This window comes from Pempheris klunzingeri, chromosome 4, assembly GCF_042242105.1.
Source record: "Pempheris klunzingeri isolate RE-2024b chromosome 4, fPemKlu1.hap1, whole genome shotgun sequence".
NCBI lineage: Eukaryota > Metazoa > Chordata > Actinopteri > Acropomatiformes > Pempheridae > Pempheris > Pempheris klunzingeri.
The window spans coordinates 15,250,550-15,267,079 of record NC_092015.1 but is presented as its reverse complement, the minus strand read 5'-3'; the positions used below and the strand labels follow the sequence as shown (position 1 = coordinate 15,267,079).

At 42.8% G+C, this 16,530-nt stretch overlaps 1 protein-coding gene across 1 annotated transcript; it reads right to left on the bottom strand.

Moving 5' to 3' along the window:
• Nucleotides 1-718: 718 nt before the first annotated feature.
• LOC139199890 (mRNA decay activator protein ZFP36L1) lies at nucleotides 719-5,548 on the bottom strand. Its single transcript, XM_070829086.1, has 2 exons — nucleotides 5,394-5,548; nucleotides 719-3,697 (listed from the first exon to the last, which is right to left on the bottom strand). Exons 1-2 carry the CDS (start codon nucleotides 5,445-5,447, stop codon nucleotides 2,435-2,437), a joined length of 1,317 nt encoding a protein of 438 aa, XP_070685187.1. The 5' UTR covers nucleotides 5,448-5,548; the 3' UTR covers nucleotides 719-2,434.
• Between the last annotated feature and the right edge of the window lie 10,982 nt (nucleotides 5,549-16,530).

The window sequence follows — 16,530 nt, the reverse complement described above, 5'->3', positions numbered from 1 at the left end:
TCACAGATTAACTGTGCAATTCATTTCCTGCTCCCTGGTGCAGCCTCAACAGCAAATACGAGGGACCTGTGTGACACTGAGTCACATTAAAGGAAGTTCTCGAAAGCTTCGTACGCTTCGTTTCCACTGCACAACCACAAAAACACATCCTAGTATGTGGTGATTGTTTTGTTTTCAGATAACCTAAAGTGCATTAGGAATCCATCTGTGTCGCAGCCTTAAAGCAAGACGTTTTAATAAAAAGCTGACATTTTAGAGGTTTGCAACAGTTGGACTGCTGTCACATACTACACACCTCTAGTCAGCGTTAAATGAATTCATAGTCACTTTCACTGAAGATACTGTGTGTACATACAGTTAGCCTTAATAACAATATAGGGCCACTTGGGGAATGTGATCTACGATAAAAGCCAAAAATGACAGTTCACTGGTCTCTTGCTTCCTTCCTTCTTTCCTGCACTTTGCATCTCAAATGTCACAAATGTGTGAACATTGTTGCAAATATACAGCAGCCAGCAAAATACATACAACTACACAGGAAGTTTAAGGAAACGTGTGCACTGTTGCATCAGCACCTCAATACAAGGTTTCTAAGCAGATGTGTGAAATATGTCCGTCTGCATTTTAGCTGTAGAAGATTAAAGTGAAACAAATGATTATTTAAAAAACAACTTTATTTCCAGTACAAAAAAGCAAAAACAAATATATTAAACTTGATACAAGCATTAACAACTCAAAGTCCTCTATAAATACGTTAAAATAAATTAAAGAAATTAATTTACTAAAGATTATCACCTTCAACACTAAACAGGCTCCAAACATGTTGATGAAAAGGTAATTTTAAATAGACCAGTAACAGCACGGTGTCTGTTCTTCTAACCAACTACATCATAAACACACAAAACAGCCACGTAAAATTTCTATAACACTAAGCATACATACCCTAACACTACAGAATGCTGGATCTAGCTCAGTAAGGCAACAGCCCTGCGTGCACGGTTCACGTACGTGTGACCAGGACGCTGCACATTCATAACAGCACAAACAGGAAGAATGAATACTGAATGAGGAGGAGAGATGAAACATGGTGGGGGTGAGTCACAAAAATAATGGATATTTATCAAAAGCGTAACACCTGTGCTCTAGACAAGGGAGGGGAAAAAAAAAAAAAATCCCACTCCTGGGAATGTTTGTGTTTAAGATCATTTAAAAAACACACAGTAGCACCAGGAGGTCTGTAGGAAACACGCCAAAGGCAAAACAGGACATGGATGTAACAGCCGCATGACTTTACTTCTGCGCCAAGCGTCTTAAAACTCAGGCTATGTTCAGATTGGATCAGTGGAAATTGCACAATAACGTGATGGCATCTCATTTTGGTCCATCTTTGATTCTCAGTACTGATGGTGCTGTTTGTGCTAATGCACATATCCAAGCCTGTAAAACTCCCCATGTCCTGTTTATTCTGTTGTCATTGACGTGAGATCCTAAGTGGGATCGAGCCCACTTGGCTTTTCTTTTCGAGTTCAAACCGAGACCCCCTTCCTCCTCCTGTAGCACTAGCTTACTTGACTAAAAAGGAAAAAAAAAAAAAGAAAAAGAAGGAGGGACTCCTCACATCTCTCCATACAAACCAGCGAATCTCGTTTCAACACTGTAACATGACCTGTTCAATAACGCCACAGGCACTTCCGTTGTTAAAAAACTTAACATTCGGGTTTGAGGCCAGTGATCTAAACATAACCTCAGACTGTACAGTTATGAGGAAATAACAATTTAACCAGCTTATAAACACAATACTGTGTAGTAAATGGAAGAACAACAATTTCTAAACATGTGTCACATTGTGTGTTCGTACCGCCATAGTCAAAAAAATATTCCAGCTACTAACAGATGTCTTTGGCTTGGTCACATTCTTTAGATAATACGAATGGTGTGGTTGGACCCAACTACAGTCGGCACTGTGGCCAATCACACTGTGATTACAATATCTCGGTCGCAATTTGCCATCTCAGCATACTGTTTTGATGAAGCCACGCTTCCAGCACTATTGAACTTCTATCTTGATATGCACTCTATTTTAGTGGCAACACACATTTTAGTTTCAGCATCACTGTGGCTTCCCTTACGCAAACGCCAGTGACATTTTAACCACACACATCTCATCAGCGAATCTCTCTGAGCGTTCTGAGTCAGTCACTAAGTCGGCGTGCAAAGAACAACTGATGTGTCAGTCCGGTGGCTGCGTGCATGTGTGTGCGCGCGCGCATGGGGGGGGTGGGTGCATTTATAGGGGTCAGGTGTGTAAGCATTGTGTGTGCTTGAGCATGGATGTGTGTGTGTGCTGCACATGTTGTGTCTCCACTGAGTATGCAGGAGCCTACGTGTCTGTCTCTATGCAAAAATGTGTGTTTGTGTTCCAGCACACTGCAGCCTAAAGGCAGAACCCAGTGGCATCGTCAGGAACAGAGAGCTGACTGAATACCGCCAGACGCCTGCCGTTGGCTTCATTCATGCCACCGCAGGATTCGGAGCCACTGAGCGAGCTGGCAGAGCTACTTCCATCCTGGTCCTGGTCTGACAGAGAGGTGTAAGACAGGGATCGGGCACCCAGTGGCCTTGAGAAGACCCCAGTAGCGCTGGGACTTTGCCTCAGGGAAGGGGATGCGGTCGGAGACAGCCCGCATGGAGAACAGCCGGAGTCTGGGGAAGGCAGGAATGGAGAGCGGGGATCTGCTGCAGTGGCCTGGCCTACGGAGGGCTGGAACTGGTGGGCAGGAGAGGCTTCAAAGGCAGAGTCCATTTCCAGGAAGGCATGAGAAAGGAGGTCGGTAATGTCAGCGCAGGATGGAGGAGAGGCCGACGGAGCGCGCGCAAAAGAAGCAGTGGCAGGAGGAGGATGAGCAGTGAGGGCAGGCTGAAGAGCTTGCTGGGGAGCAGAGGGAAACCCAGCAAAGCTGAAGCTCTGTCTGACAAGAGGAGGTCTGTGTGAGCGGGAGGAGGAAGGAGGCTGCTGGTGAATGCTGGAGGAGGAAGAGGAGGAGGAGGACGACGAGGAAGATCGAGAGAAAGAGTTTTTTTTTTCTTCCTCATTGTTGTGGACAAAGTGGCAGCGCATCCCGTAGGGGCAGAAGCCGATGGTGTGGAACGTGCGACACGGCTCCGTTTTGTATTTGGGATGTCTGCTGAGGTCCCGCAGCTCTTCTTGCCCATGGGCAAACTGGCACTTCCCACCATACTTGCACAAGCCGCTCTCGGTGAAAGATCGACACAGTTCAGTCTTATATCGTGATGAGGAGGAGGAAACAGACGAGGTGGACGAGGAGGAGCTAATGGTCAGTGCAGTGGGGCTGATGTCACTTTGAGAGTGCTTTATGTCAGTGCCGGGCCAGCCTAGACTTGCTGCTGTGGTGCTGCTGGTCTCTACCATGCTGACTGAGCGCTGGGCAAGGAAGCCCGACTTTCCCCACTGGGTGGAATTAGCAAGCTGGGAGGGCAAAGGGCTTTCTGACTGCTGCCCCCACTGGCCGGAGGTCAGAAATACATTGTCTGAAGGATCAGTGGGAAGGCAGGAGAGCGACGAGAGGGAAAACGAGGTGCTGCTACGTGGCTGACCGATGTAACCTGGTGTTCTCATTGCCAGACTGAGGTTTGGTAGCTGTCTGCTCGGCTCCCTCAAGTCGAGATTGAATAGCTGCTGTAAAAAAAAGGACAGACAACAACACAACATTAGCCAATACAATTTACAAATCAATATTGAGCAACTTATTTTAAACATCTGTTGTCATCTCACTTGGAGACAACTGAACGATTACAGAATGGCTGTGCTATTGATTACAGTTACAAAAGGTGTAATTGTTTCTTCACTAAGCACCATGGGAGCTATATTTAGCAAATGCAAAATACATTTTCCTCAGCCAGCTATAGCAGGCAAGATTTACTTTAATTATCCAACAGGTTATGAAATTATTTCAACTTCTTTCTAGATCTTTTTTTTTTTTTAAATATCAAGTTTATTGATTTTCTATCTTTCATCTGTATAACAAGTACAACCGAACTACATTTGTCAGTAAGATTTCTGTTGAGAGTTATTGGAAAATGCTTTTTTTTTTTTTTAAATCTAACAGGCAGATTAAAGTTAAAAATGTATGACAAACTGTACTGAATGCTAAACAATGGCATACAACTATACATGAAAACACACATCTGTCAAATACTAACGTCTGTGAACTTCTGTCAGCCCCTAGTTTCATGTTTTTGCCTTAAAACACTGAGGATACTAAGCTCGCTGTGCCTTACTTCAGTCTGCAATATGTCTAATGCAAGTTACTCTCTTGAATGTTTCAGCGTGTATTAAAGGCAAAAAGAAAAATGAAAGTAAACATGAAAATTCAGACGTAGATAAGACTGCATTCTGATGCAACAATGAAGGCAGAGCTGTCGGTGTAAGACTTGTTTCAGACGTAATGAAACCTTTACTGTATTTAGAGGTGTACTTAAAACACGGATATCTCACTTAAATTAGAGTATAGTAATTGCATTACTGCCAAATGTGAGAAGTGGGGCACAGTAGTGATTCTTTAACAGTAATGTTTGATTATCTTACTTTTCATATTAACAGCACTAAAATCAAGCAGTCTGTCGCTCCCTTTTAAAACCTCTAACAAAAGCATTAAGGTTTAATCTGGCATCCTACATACAAACTACTGTGATGAAAACAAGCAGGCACAACCTACAATGAGTAACTGTGCAGCAGTAAAACCCTCCTAGCTCTAAAAAACAAAAACAAAAAAGACAAGAAACTAGAATAGTAGTTGCTACAACTTACAAGAGAGTGAACTGAACAACTCTCCATGTGTTCAACGCAACTTGACAACTTTAATTTGGCGGATTTTAGTTGTTTCAGGCGTAAAAAAAAGTTAAGATGGTGTTTTGATTCAACTTGTTAACGTTGTCTGGCGTTAGAAAGACACCGAGATTAGCAGCTGGTTAGTTAGCTGTAATACAGCTGTGGCCAGTGGTGGAGAAAAACTGGCTAAATTAAGTTAACTAAATCACTAAATTAGCTTAGTTGGTTGACAGTTTTTGGGCCCATGATGCCTTTATGTTAACACCAACCTCAACAACACGCTCCCAACTTAGTGACAAGTTAGCTTCAGGCTAACTTCACAGCTCAAATGTGACATTAAAGCGCGCAATAAAGGCTCAGGTTAACAAACTAAACACAGGACAGGACAGGACAGGACAGTAAGAGACTATCCGCTAGAAATACGTGACAGGACGGAGGGAGCAAACAGCGTAAAGTTAGCAGTGCGGCTAGCTAGCTAGCTAGCATCAACTCCCCTCTGACCGAGCCAACTTTTGCTCAACTTTCTTTGCGCCTTCCGTTTTACCTTGCACATCATCTCCTCCAGGTCAGAAAAGTGGCTGAGGGGATAAGAAGGCATCTGGCTGACTTATCAGAGAGCTCGGTCCGATCCCGTCTGCCCCCGCAGTGATGGACGTGGGCAGCTCGCTGGCATGAGTCGCTCAGAAGTTTCTAGCTGTGTTTGTGGTGCGAAACAAGCCCAAGACCGCGACCACGTGTGGGTTTAAAACCTAACAGCGCTGGTAGCCACTCCCACGGCTCCCTGAGTGAGTCAGCCCAAAGCTGTTTTCAGCTGCCCAGAGCTGCATCAGGGGACCCAGCTCAGGGAGAAGGAGTTTTATCTGCCCAAAGGTTTGCACATTAAACACGAAGAAGAAGTGTGTGTGTCCTGTAGCTGTGCAGTTATAGCTCAAGTGACTTATAGGGTCTCCTCATTGACTGTGTGCATGGTTCTTGGTTTGGAAAGTTAATTTTCAAGACTTTGCTTTTTCAGAGATTGAGCTCTCGGATGCTGCTTGGCATGAGTGAATAAATAAATGCAAGTTAATGGTAATTAACTTATCTGAAATATATATATTTTATCAATGCTGTGTGATCTTTGTCATATACATCTGTGTGAGGTTTTTTTTCCTGAAAGTCAGTGACCACAAAACATGTTTATAAGTAGTTTTCTGGCGGTCTGAGCCAATGTTAATGCTGAGCCAAGAGGCGCAGGCTTTGTCACTGATACCCCCAGACGTCCTGTCTGAAACTGATAATTACAATTCAAATCAAAATAATTAGGCCTGATGCGATGTAAGATGAACTTTAATTGACTTTAATTATTTAGTTACAGCAAAAGAGGAGACAGAAAATAAAGTGTCAGTAAAAGAATTAGTGCAATTTGTACTTTTAGCCATACTGATTATGTCTGCTGGTTGATGTCCAGGAAAGCCCTTAAAGCCAGGGCATAAGCATGCTTGGGGGTGGAGGAGGTGCCACTGAAGTAGCTAAAACAAACTAAATAAAGGGATAAAACAAAGGGAGCTGCAAGAAATTGACAGACTGCCGACAAACACCTTAGAAGAAAAGGTAACCACAAAGACAAAAAAAGGTACGCAGGCAGCAAACAAACAGCAGAAAACAGGAGGACTGAGCACATGGGTAGAGACAGAATGGAGACAGCTTAGCGCTATGAGACAGACAAGGAGGGGTGAAGTCTTTGATTTCAAAGGTAAAGGTAGATGTGTGAAAAATTCCACTGCTGAGCAGAGCCATGAGAGTATCTGACAGTCCCACAAACACAGGTTTGTTCTTCTATCTCTGCAAAGACCGGAAATATATAAGTGACATTTTATTTCCCTAAAGTCAAACCCTGATCACGACCAAGCTTATTATCCTGAACCCTCACCTGGAAACATTGTGAAAACGGTCACAGACAATAAAGGCCTCATTCTTCTGTAAGACATTTGGTCCTCATAAAGATAGAGTTTCAAGAGCGCAGCCACACACCCACTCAGGTCTGCCAGGAGTGAAGTTGTCACACCTCTGGGATTGTAAAGAGGATTTCGACAGCGTGCCCAGTAGCCTGACAAGTTGGAAAACAGTTGGCTGCAACAACAGGGAAAGAAACAGCTTTCAGTTTGTTTTGTACAGCTCAGTGCTTCCAGCGGCCGGATGCAGGGGTGTGATTCCCACTGGGGCAGGAGAGTGCAAACACGAATGGTTAGATTGAAGGCAACAAATTAAAGATGGCGATGCGTACAGTGAACATTGCTCAAAGGCTGATTTTCGTAGCTTTGATGAACAAGTGCAGATGAAGCCACTGCATGCGCTCGAGTTAACTTGATGAGTGAGACATTTAAATTAACTCCCAACCTGTTGAGAGTTAATCAAGAGATTTAAACGTTTCCTTCTCTAACTGTTCCTGTTCATGAAATATCACGGATAAGTAAATGATTTGGTTGAAACGGTGTACGGCCTTTACAGGAGCTGGCAAAAAGAATTGTCGGAAATTGGTCAGAAATAGGTGGACATGAATCAAAGTTTTTCTAAAATGCTGAGCCCTCACTCTGAGAAAAAAAGTTCTTGAGACCAGCTCAGGGCTCTGAGCGGCTTTAGAAGGATGAGTTCAGCTGAGGACAAAGCCTGCCGAAAAGCTTTGTTTTGGTCCAGCCAAGTGGTCACCATTAAGTGTGTGTGTTTGTGTGTGTATACATGCTTGTGTGTCTCAGCCTGCCCCCATCCCCTAGCCCCCCCCCCTCCCGGTGCTGTGATGATGTAATGATATAGGTCCTCTCTATACAGCCTGAAGGTTGTCTGAGCACAGCTGTGTTTTGACTTGTGTGGTGTAGCTGAGCTGGTGCCCCCCCTCCCGCCCCCTCACCCCCCCAGGCCTGAATCCTGCAGTAGTTTTGCGTTGCGTGTCACCCCTCTAATCTGTCCCACCTCACTCACGCTGTTACTATCAAAACTGCCGCTGGTTTTCTCGTGCCTGCCTCTGAAACCAGCTCCCGTGTTGGAAAAGTTTACATGCAGTTTCTCCCAGAAAATATACGTTCATTTCAGATTGTGTTGCAATCCAATGAAGATGGACATAAGACTGCAGCCTAAATGCATCTCCATTGACCTTTCCTTACCAGATCTCACCTCTTCACCTACATTTCATTTTGTCATGAGGAAGCTGAGCACATCTGAAGAGGACAAAGCTGCACATCTGAGCATCACGTTCTCTCACACATATCAAAACAGTCAAGTTTTACCCTGCATCTTTAAATCAGCAGCTTTTTTGTTGGAGCCCTCTAAAAAGTTGTCTGTGGATGTAAATTTCCACACCACCTCCAAACCTCGTTGGGAAGACCCTTGGGTGCACGTTGGTAGTGTTCGCTCCTGTATTTACAGCTGCTCCCTTCCGATCATATGACCCAAGCAGCATTTAATGCCAAGTGTGAACAAGGCCTAATTATGTTGCGACTGACCTTTGGGTGCTAACCCAGACATGAGAGACTGCCCTAATTAGTTCATCATTTTAGGAGGTTGGTTCTGGGTGTTTGTTTTCTACCCTGAGATGAAGACCACCACTGTGAACAACAAGCCATTAGCAAGATGTCAACAACATGAGTGCCTCGAGGTAAGCAGGCCCTTCTGTTAATTTGGCTAAGTAAACAAGTGTTATGTATAAACAAGCTATTTGGTTGGCGAGTAGAGTTTACTTCTATAAACAAATCCCTTTTGGGTGAGTTGAGGATTACTGAGTGTAGAGAGAGAAAGGGGAGGGGGGGGTGAGACAGGGGGTCTAAGGGAAAGGGGGAGGGGAGAAAGGAGGGGAAAGGAGGAGGAGGATTTGAAAGAGGGTTCTTGCCTCTTGTTGAGTCCAGCTGGGCTGGAGAGCCTTTGGAGCACAATGAGCTCAATGAGCTGCAGAACCAACTAACAAACTAATGGCCCGCCCTCTGCGACGCTACCCCCGTACACACACATGCACACACACAAACGGTGGAAATAACAGAGGGTGGTGAATGGGTGGGATAGAAGGGCTTGTTAGGAGGAGAGAGATTGGGGTGAGGAGAGGGATGAAGGGGCAGGATTGGGGGCTATTTAGAAGAAACAGGGGAAATGGGAGGGAGGGAGGGAGGGAGAGGAAGGCATTGAGGGATCGGAGGAAGGAATCAGAGACTGGATCTGCAACAAGGTTTATCCACAGATTTGGGATTAATCAACCAGATGCATAAAGATGTGTCACGGGATGCATTCCCGTGCTTTGTCACCTAATCTTCCTCGGTGAAATAATCAGCCAAGTCATTAGGAGAGCAGTTGCCCATTCCACATCTGTTTGATATTAGAAGAGGTTTACAGAGATGACATTGCACTGTGGGGTTGCCTAAGACGACTGTAGGGTGCCGCTTGCTGCAAACAGAATCCAACAGGATGTTCCTGAAGCAATTAAACAACATTGTGATGCTTTTTCTGGGTTCATATTTGACAGAACTGTTGAACAAGCGTTAGGGTGCGTTTTCATCCACAGGAATAATGGGAATAATCTGATATAAGAAAACAACAGAATAAAATAAAAGAGGGGTGTGTGGGCAGAATAGGAGAGCAAGCTTATCCATAATCACAATACTGTATTAATCAACACTGCGTGTGTGTGTGATTCTGTAGAAAACGTACAGAGTGGAACAAGTGTATTGTAACACCATTTGTTGTGTGTGTGTGTGTGTGATTGCTACAGAGAAAGACACACACTGTTGCACACACAGCCTATTGAAACCCTCATGATTAAGTGAAGTCATTCCTCCACAGCCCCACACAGGCGTCTTCAGATAAGAGGCTACTATTACTAGTGACATATTAAAGGGAAGGGAGGAGGGAGGGGTCTGTAGACCTGATGAACATCTGCTCCTCTTTTTTTTCCTCCCTTTTCTCCCCCCCCCCACCTTCCCTCTTACACAATGTACCCCCTGCCCCATTCGCTTGTGTGTGTGCCTGCATGCGTTTGTGTGTGTTTGTGCCAACAGGGAGCTTTTGAAATTCACAGAGAGAGTTTGGGATTTACGAACGAACGAGTTTCCCTCACAGTGAAACCTCGGCAAATCTACAGTTGTTGTGCTCGTCGTTGCAAACTAACATCACATTTCCATCCAATCTTAACATCTCTTTTGTGATACTGGGTTCCAAAAACGTGTATTCAGTCTTTCATTGATATAGAAAATACAACGCTTTCCTAAAATCATCTTTATTTTCTTAAAACTGACATTTTCTGTAAAAGAATTGAGAAAAGAGAACATAGACTGTCAAATGAAGTAAAGCACACTGTATCAAACCATTGGCATGAAGGCATGGCAGCTAGCTCATGAATAGACATGATAACCAGAGTGACTGCACTGGAATGTCCATTTATGCATAAATACATAACAACTGTGACTCTGTCTTGTTTCTGTTTTTTGCACACACACACACACACACACACACACACACACACACATCCAGAAACGCCGCACAGTAGGGTTCTACTCACAGGGGTAAAGGTCATAACTTAACCTTTGACCTCTGATATCAACCCCCTCCCCACCCCACCACCACGCCTCCCCTCCCCTCCTGCCCGCTGGAATTCACTCCTGTGGATTCAATTAGAAAGCCAGAGAGCAGGAGAGCCAGAGAGGAGGGCGTAAGAGTTTAAAAACAAGATAACAGTGACAAATGTCTGCAGAAGGTCCAGCATGAAAAAGGAGTCCGTGTTTCAGGGTGCAGAGAGTGTGAGAGAGTGATGGGGGAGAGTTAACTAATGTGTTTTGGGAGGAAAGGACTCAGCTGTGTCTCACACACTCATTTATACTATACTAAGTATGTGGACACTGATCACATATTGTTGCTAGACTTTTGCTCCAGGACAGTTTTTAATTTTTAAGCCAGGCAAGGAACCTTTAATGCTAACATGCAATGACATATTTTATATCATATTTCATTGATATTCATATTTTGCATTGCTCCGTAGCCACACCGCAGCTGCTGCTATTTTACTCCCTAATCTGCCTTTTTTTATTCAATTTTACTCTCTTTAAATCCTATTTCTGTGTGTCTTTTTATATCGCCCTGTGTTTCTTTTATGTCTCGTCTTAATACCTTTTGCGCCTTATGTGAAGCACTTTGCACTGCCTTGTTGTTGAAAGGTGCTACACAAATAGGTTTGCCTTGCCTGGATATGTTAGGCAATTTCCCTGAGCACAAAGCAAGGTGCACGAAGAAATGATTTTCTAAATGGAAGTGGAAGAACTTCTCAAGCCTTTACAGTCCTGAAATCATACCCATTCGACATGTTAGGGATAAATTGAAACGCCCACTGTGAGCCAGACTAATTCGCACACCATTAGAGCCTTAGCAGATGGTGAAGACTGTTATTGCAGCATTTTAATGTTCATGGTTCAGGAATCAGACAATCAAACAATTACATGTGGGCGTAAAATGTTCAGATGTTCACACACTTTATTTGTGGTGTATTTTGATACTCAAGCCATATAAAAAGTTGGCTGCTTACTTGACGATATTGATTCAAAGTAGATACTCTTTCATAATTACAACCTGTGTGAAAACAGTGTGTGTGTTTGAGCTCATATCATCTGGGTGCAACACAGAGGCAGAGACAGAGGAGGAAATAGATATTTACATGTGTTTACTGTATGATGACGCTGGGATCTTGCTGGTATTTGTTGCATTGTGCTGCCCTCCGCTGGATTCAAATGTGATCACGAATGAACAGTATGACAGCTAGTCGTGCTGTTGTCGTCCGCTCCACACACTGAGCTCAGATTGAAAAAGTAGATTTTTTAGGGATAGGACCCAAACGTGAGACAGGACAGCTTTTCATAAGCAGTCACAACACTCTCAAGAAAGAGAGATAAAAGACATCAAGGAGAGAGTGAAGAGATAAAGGACATCACCTTTCAACAACCTCGGACAAGTAATTGAAAGGTATCACAGAAACACATCCGACTTGAGATTATACATGATTTGATTGCCACACAACCACTGTGTTAAGATTTCAGAATAAATGTAATGAAAAAGACATGTATGGGAAACACCATAGTGCCATCTACATTTCTTTTGGATGCCTGGTTCACCAGTGAGGGGAGCTGTTGTATCATTCCCACGCCGGCTTCGGTGACCTCACAGAGTCAATTAGATTCATTTGGCTAATTCAGTTTGTGTATAAAGAAAAAATGGGTAAAGCTATCTGTGTCTGTTACCTTGGGCTGTGTATGTGTATTTATGTTTTCCATGCCTGTGCATACTACTTTAAACATGAAACAAATGCATTTTTTGAGAGGAAGAGGCCAAGGCAGGGAGCCAGGGCTGTTGAGTGAACACAGAGACTGGTAGGCAGGGGAACTTACACAACCCTCGCCCCTGGAAGTGAGCCACACAGCAGTGTGTGTGTGTGTGTGTGTGTGTGTGTGTGTGTGTTAAGCAACATTTCCTGGAGATCCTCCTGAACCCAAAACACAACAAACAGCCAAATCTTTGTTCTAATAATGCTTTATCACTTTTTGTTTTGTCAGCCTCATATATATATATATATATGAAGCAATGTGATCAGAGATTTTCACTGAAAGAAAGTTTATCTGAAGCTCCAGATTTAGTTTCTGTGATCAGATCAAAGCAAAAGACAAATTTTGATGAGAGAGAAAATGAAGTCTTTGTGTTGTGATGTTTTAAATCAATAGCGGGAACATGCTGAGCCCGACGCAGAGAGGGTAAGAGATGGGGGGAGGCAGAGAGGAGGAGAGGAGAGGAGATAAGCATGAAAATAGGAAGAGAAAGAATGAGAAAATATAAAGAAGGCAAAGGCAAAAAAGAAACAGGGCTCCTGAAAATGTTACGAATGTTATTGTAGATAATTGAACTGTTTTAAGTTTTAAACTTCAAGGAAACTAAAAAGAAACAATAGAAGTGCAGGTTTCAGGGTGTGTGTGTGAGAGAGAGGGAAATTTAAATATTATACCTTGAAATAATTTGAGACACAAAAAAATAATAATAATACTAATTTGAACACTTTATCCTGGTTCTCATGGCTGATTTTAGTAGACAAATCCTGCTCAATCAGAATTAAAGGGATGCCAAAAATAATTGGAACTAATTAGGACAAATATCCCTCAGTAAAATCTTAAAAAGAGATTCTTTCGTAATTACCTCAGGCTTAGTGAGGAACAAGACCACTAACAGAAAATGACAGAGAGCAAAGTGATGTCAGGTGTTTGGCTACTGAAGTGCAGCCAAGGGCACAACTGGCGTCATAAGGAGCTGTGCTGTGACGTGTTTATTTAGTGAAACTGTTTAGAGGGAAACACAGACAAAATACCATTCGCCTGCTACTCTGCAGTGTCAGGCATTTTTGTGTGGAAAAATTCCTTAAGACATTTTTATTTGTGCGCCGCAACTGCTGAAGGCGAGGAAAACACACAAGTATGAAGTCGTCGCATCTGTAGTTTTTGTGACGACACAGAGAGAGAGAGAGGTACAAGATGTTCAATCCAGCTAGATGTCAGGCCCATCCTTTGTTAATTCTGGTGAGATGATAACTGTGATAATGGTGCGATGGTGGGTGCGCTGTGTTCCATTACATGTAATGACAGACTGTCTGCGGATGACTCACAGTCTCCACACCTGTAGTTCAGAGATGCGCGTTGAATCCCTGAAGCCGACCGTTTTTTAAAAAAAGTAAACAGAATCAAGATCATCAAAACCACAAATATTTCATTTTGGCACATGCTGTAGATATTTGTGCACAGATAATGAGGTCCCTTGTGTGGACCAAACAACAATTCTTTTAACAGCTTCTCTGTTTGTTTCTACTTTTGGGAAATGATCATAGTAGTAAATGGTCAAATAATACAGTCTGATAATAATAGTAAAGTAAAGTACAGGAAGCAAGACTTTTACATCATAATGTCTAAATAGTGCGTTGGTTAATGTGTGCATTTGTGCTCATTCCTGCTATCTAAAACTTAATACGCATCAACACTGTTAGATTTAAGCGTCTGTATAGTGTTATGCCTGTGTAAATTTAATGCAATATGGCGTCATGAGGGTGAATGAACTTGTGTGTGTGTGTGTTATCAGTGTGTTTATATATGCATAGTTGTGTACACATGTATTTTTTGGTGTTTGACCTTTTATCTGGACAGAAGTGGAGCAGCAGGTTTGGCAATCAATGTTCTGTTGCAATGTATGTTTATTGCTTGCTCAGAGAAATGTAGTTTTATTTACTCTCATAGCTCTGCAACCTCTTTTCACGTCAGCTGTGAGAGGTTTATGTGAATATACTGTAGCGTTCTTCCTACCTTCATTTTCCACCAGCAGCTTTGTGCAAGCACTCTCTGTGACAAGATGTTCTTTATACATAATGGTAATGGAGTGCATGTGTATGTTTGTGTCCTCTAATCCTCTAAAGAGAACACAATTTATCTGCTAACGTAAGCCGAACAGGAGTAATGCTACTACGGTGGCTGACGTGGGCGTCAATGTGTGCGTCTCTGTGCAACTGAATGCGAGCCAAAGGATGAATCCCTTTCTGTATATTCTCACACTGCGCTCATCCAACTGTATCCAGGCAACAGCTCATAATATTGATCAGTGTGTTTGATCAGAGGGATATTGATGGATCTGGAGCCTCATATCAAATGACGTCTTCCACTTTCTTTTATTTATATGATGGTATCCAGGAAACTTGTAATGAAAACAGCTCTTTGTGTGCATCCATGGTCATGTCCACACTTTGGTGACTTTTTGCTCTACTTCCTTTTTGCTCTACTTCCTTTTTGCTCTGTTTTATTTGTCATCCCCGAGTGTGTGTGTGTGTGTCATTCCGGTATGTGAGTTTCTGTGTGTGATGGGAAGTGTCCCCCCCACCTTATGTTACGTACCAGCCTGAATGTCCATTAATCTTGGGAACGATGCTGCCAATTATTTCATGATGTTAGTGTCCTTATGAAAGTCCTCGTGGTCACTGACTGACTGAATTTCCTGGTGCATGATTTACATGGTGTCTGTACAGTAAGAAAAGTTTAACTTGAGTGCTGAAATAATCCTTTTATGATGATCACATATATCTGGATTGTTTAAATTATGTTGGCCTTTAAAAACTTTATTATCTCAAAGACGTGTAATGGATTACATCGACCGTAGTCCGTGGTTGGGTTGAGTTTGCCTGCAGCCATTTCTGTGTGATAGCTTTCCTGCTAGCTTCCCAAGGTATTTGAACAAAATATTCATTATGTGCTATATTGTCCTTGATAGTCCCTTTGTACATTTTGATTTTGGTGTCACAAAATATTAGGTTATGTTCTTCAAACAAACATCCCACCAAGAACTTACATTAATGGTCTTGGTGTGATTTACCAATATAACCCCAGTCATTTCCTGGCCCTGTTCTTTCTCAGTGAGTGATTTTTTTTGCATCCAGCGTTAAACTGTATAATTGTGATATTAGAGGTTTGTTGTTTCCTGAATTCTTTCTTTTTACAGTAAATCGTTTAATGATGTTTTGAACATTGTTACACGCTCATAAACACATCATAAACCAGCAGTAAATGATGCCCATCAGACCTCTTTATGATGATGTCCACCTTAGCTAAGCAACATGTAACATTTTGAAGGCATTTTGAAGGGAAATATGTACATTTGCTAACTCTGTTTTGAAAAGCCATACACATTCAGTTTTTGGTGTTGTTGTGAGCGTCTCTAGGTGATGTGATTCTCTGTCTCCTGAGGAGTGTTCTTGCCAGAGTAATGTAAACATTATGTCATGGTGAATGATACGTGTGTGTGTGTGTCTATGTGTAGGTGTGTGTGTTTGTGTGTCTGCGTGGAAAGCTACGCTAAAAGGATACCCAGAGACTAGGCTACATTCTCCTGGGAACAAATAGAAGAGAGGAGAAAACAAGCATCATGAAAATCCCCAATCAGTTTATTTCCCATTGTTAGGTGCTCATTAATTCTCCATAGGGCTTCAAGACAAACACTCTGCCCAGCGTCATCACAATCGCTGCTTCCTCTTTTTTTTTTTTTACAGCCGTCAGAACCTCTAAACCGTCTCACACAGCACACAAATCACTTCTCAAAAGTTGAGCATTTTGTCATACATGCATAAATGTGCCCTACAGTTTGTGACCTCCCAATACTTACACCTCAATCAGCAAATCAGTGGTCGTATATGGGGAAGATTCGTACGGTCTCCCCCATATATGACCTATACTACTCCGCATGTTGGTCACCGTGATGATACCTGAGCCCCTTCTATTTTCTGATGAAGACCATGAGATGTGGATGAAAGCGCAAGAGGAGACCTTGAGTTTATGTTGTCATGCATTGGGTTTATGTCGGCCTTGAGTATTATGTTGTCACATACATTTCATGAGCATTGTATTGGACTTTGTGGTATTGTGTCCACTGATCCTCTCCTCTCCTCTCCTCTCCTCTCCTCTCCTCTCCTCTCCTCTCCTCTATGTTTCCATGACGCTTATTTTCATAAGAAGGAATTCTGCTGGTCTCTGCACTGCTAGTGTCACTGTGGTATGTATTCCTGGGAGAGGAGCCAAGGCTAAACACACATACATATCAATTCCTTTCCTTTCAATAACTCACCACACACACATACACACACCTACACAGACACACACAGATACAAA

Bases quoted from the DNA above. Each gene is read 5' to 3' on its own strand.
- LOC139199890 (XM_070829086.1), bottom strand. From the start codon at position 5,447: ATGCCTTCTTATCCCCTCAGCCACTTTTCTGACCTGGAGGAGATGATG. The intron at 3,698-5,393 runs GTAAAACGGAAG...TTTTTTTTACAG, and splicing joins TGGAGGAGATGATGTGCAAG to CAGCTATTCAATCTCGACTT.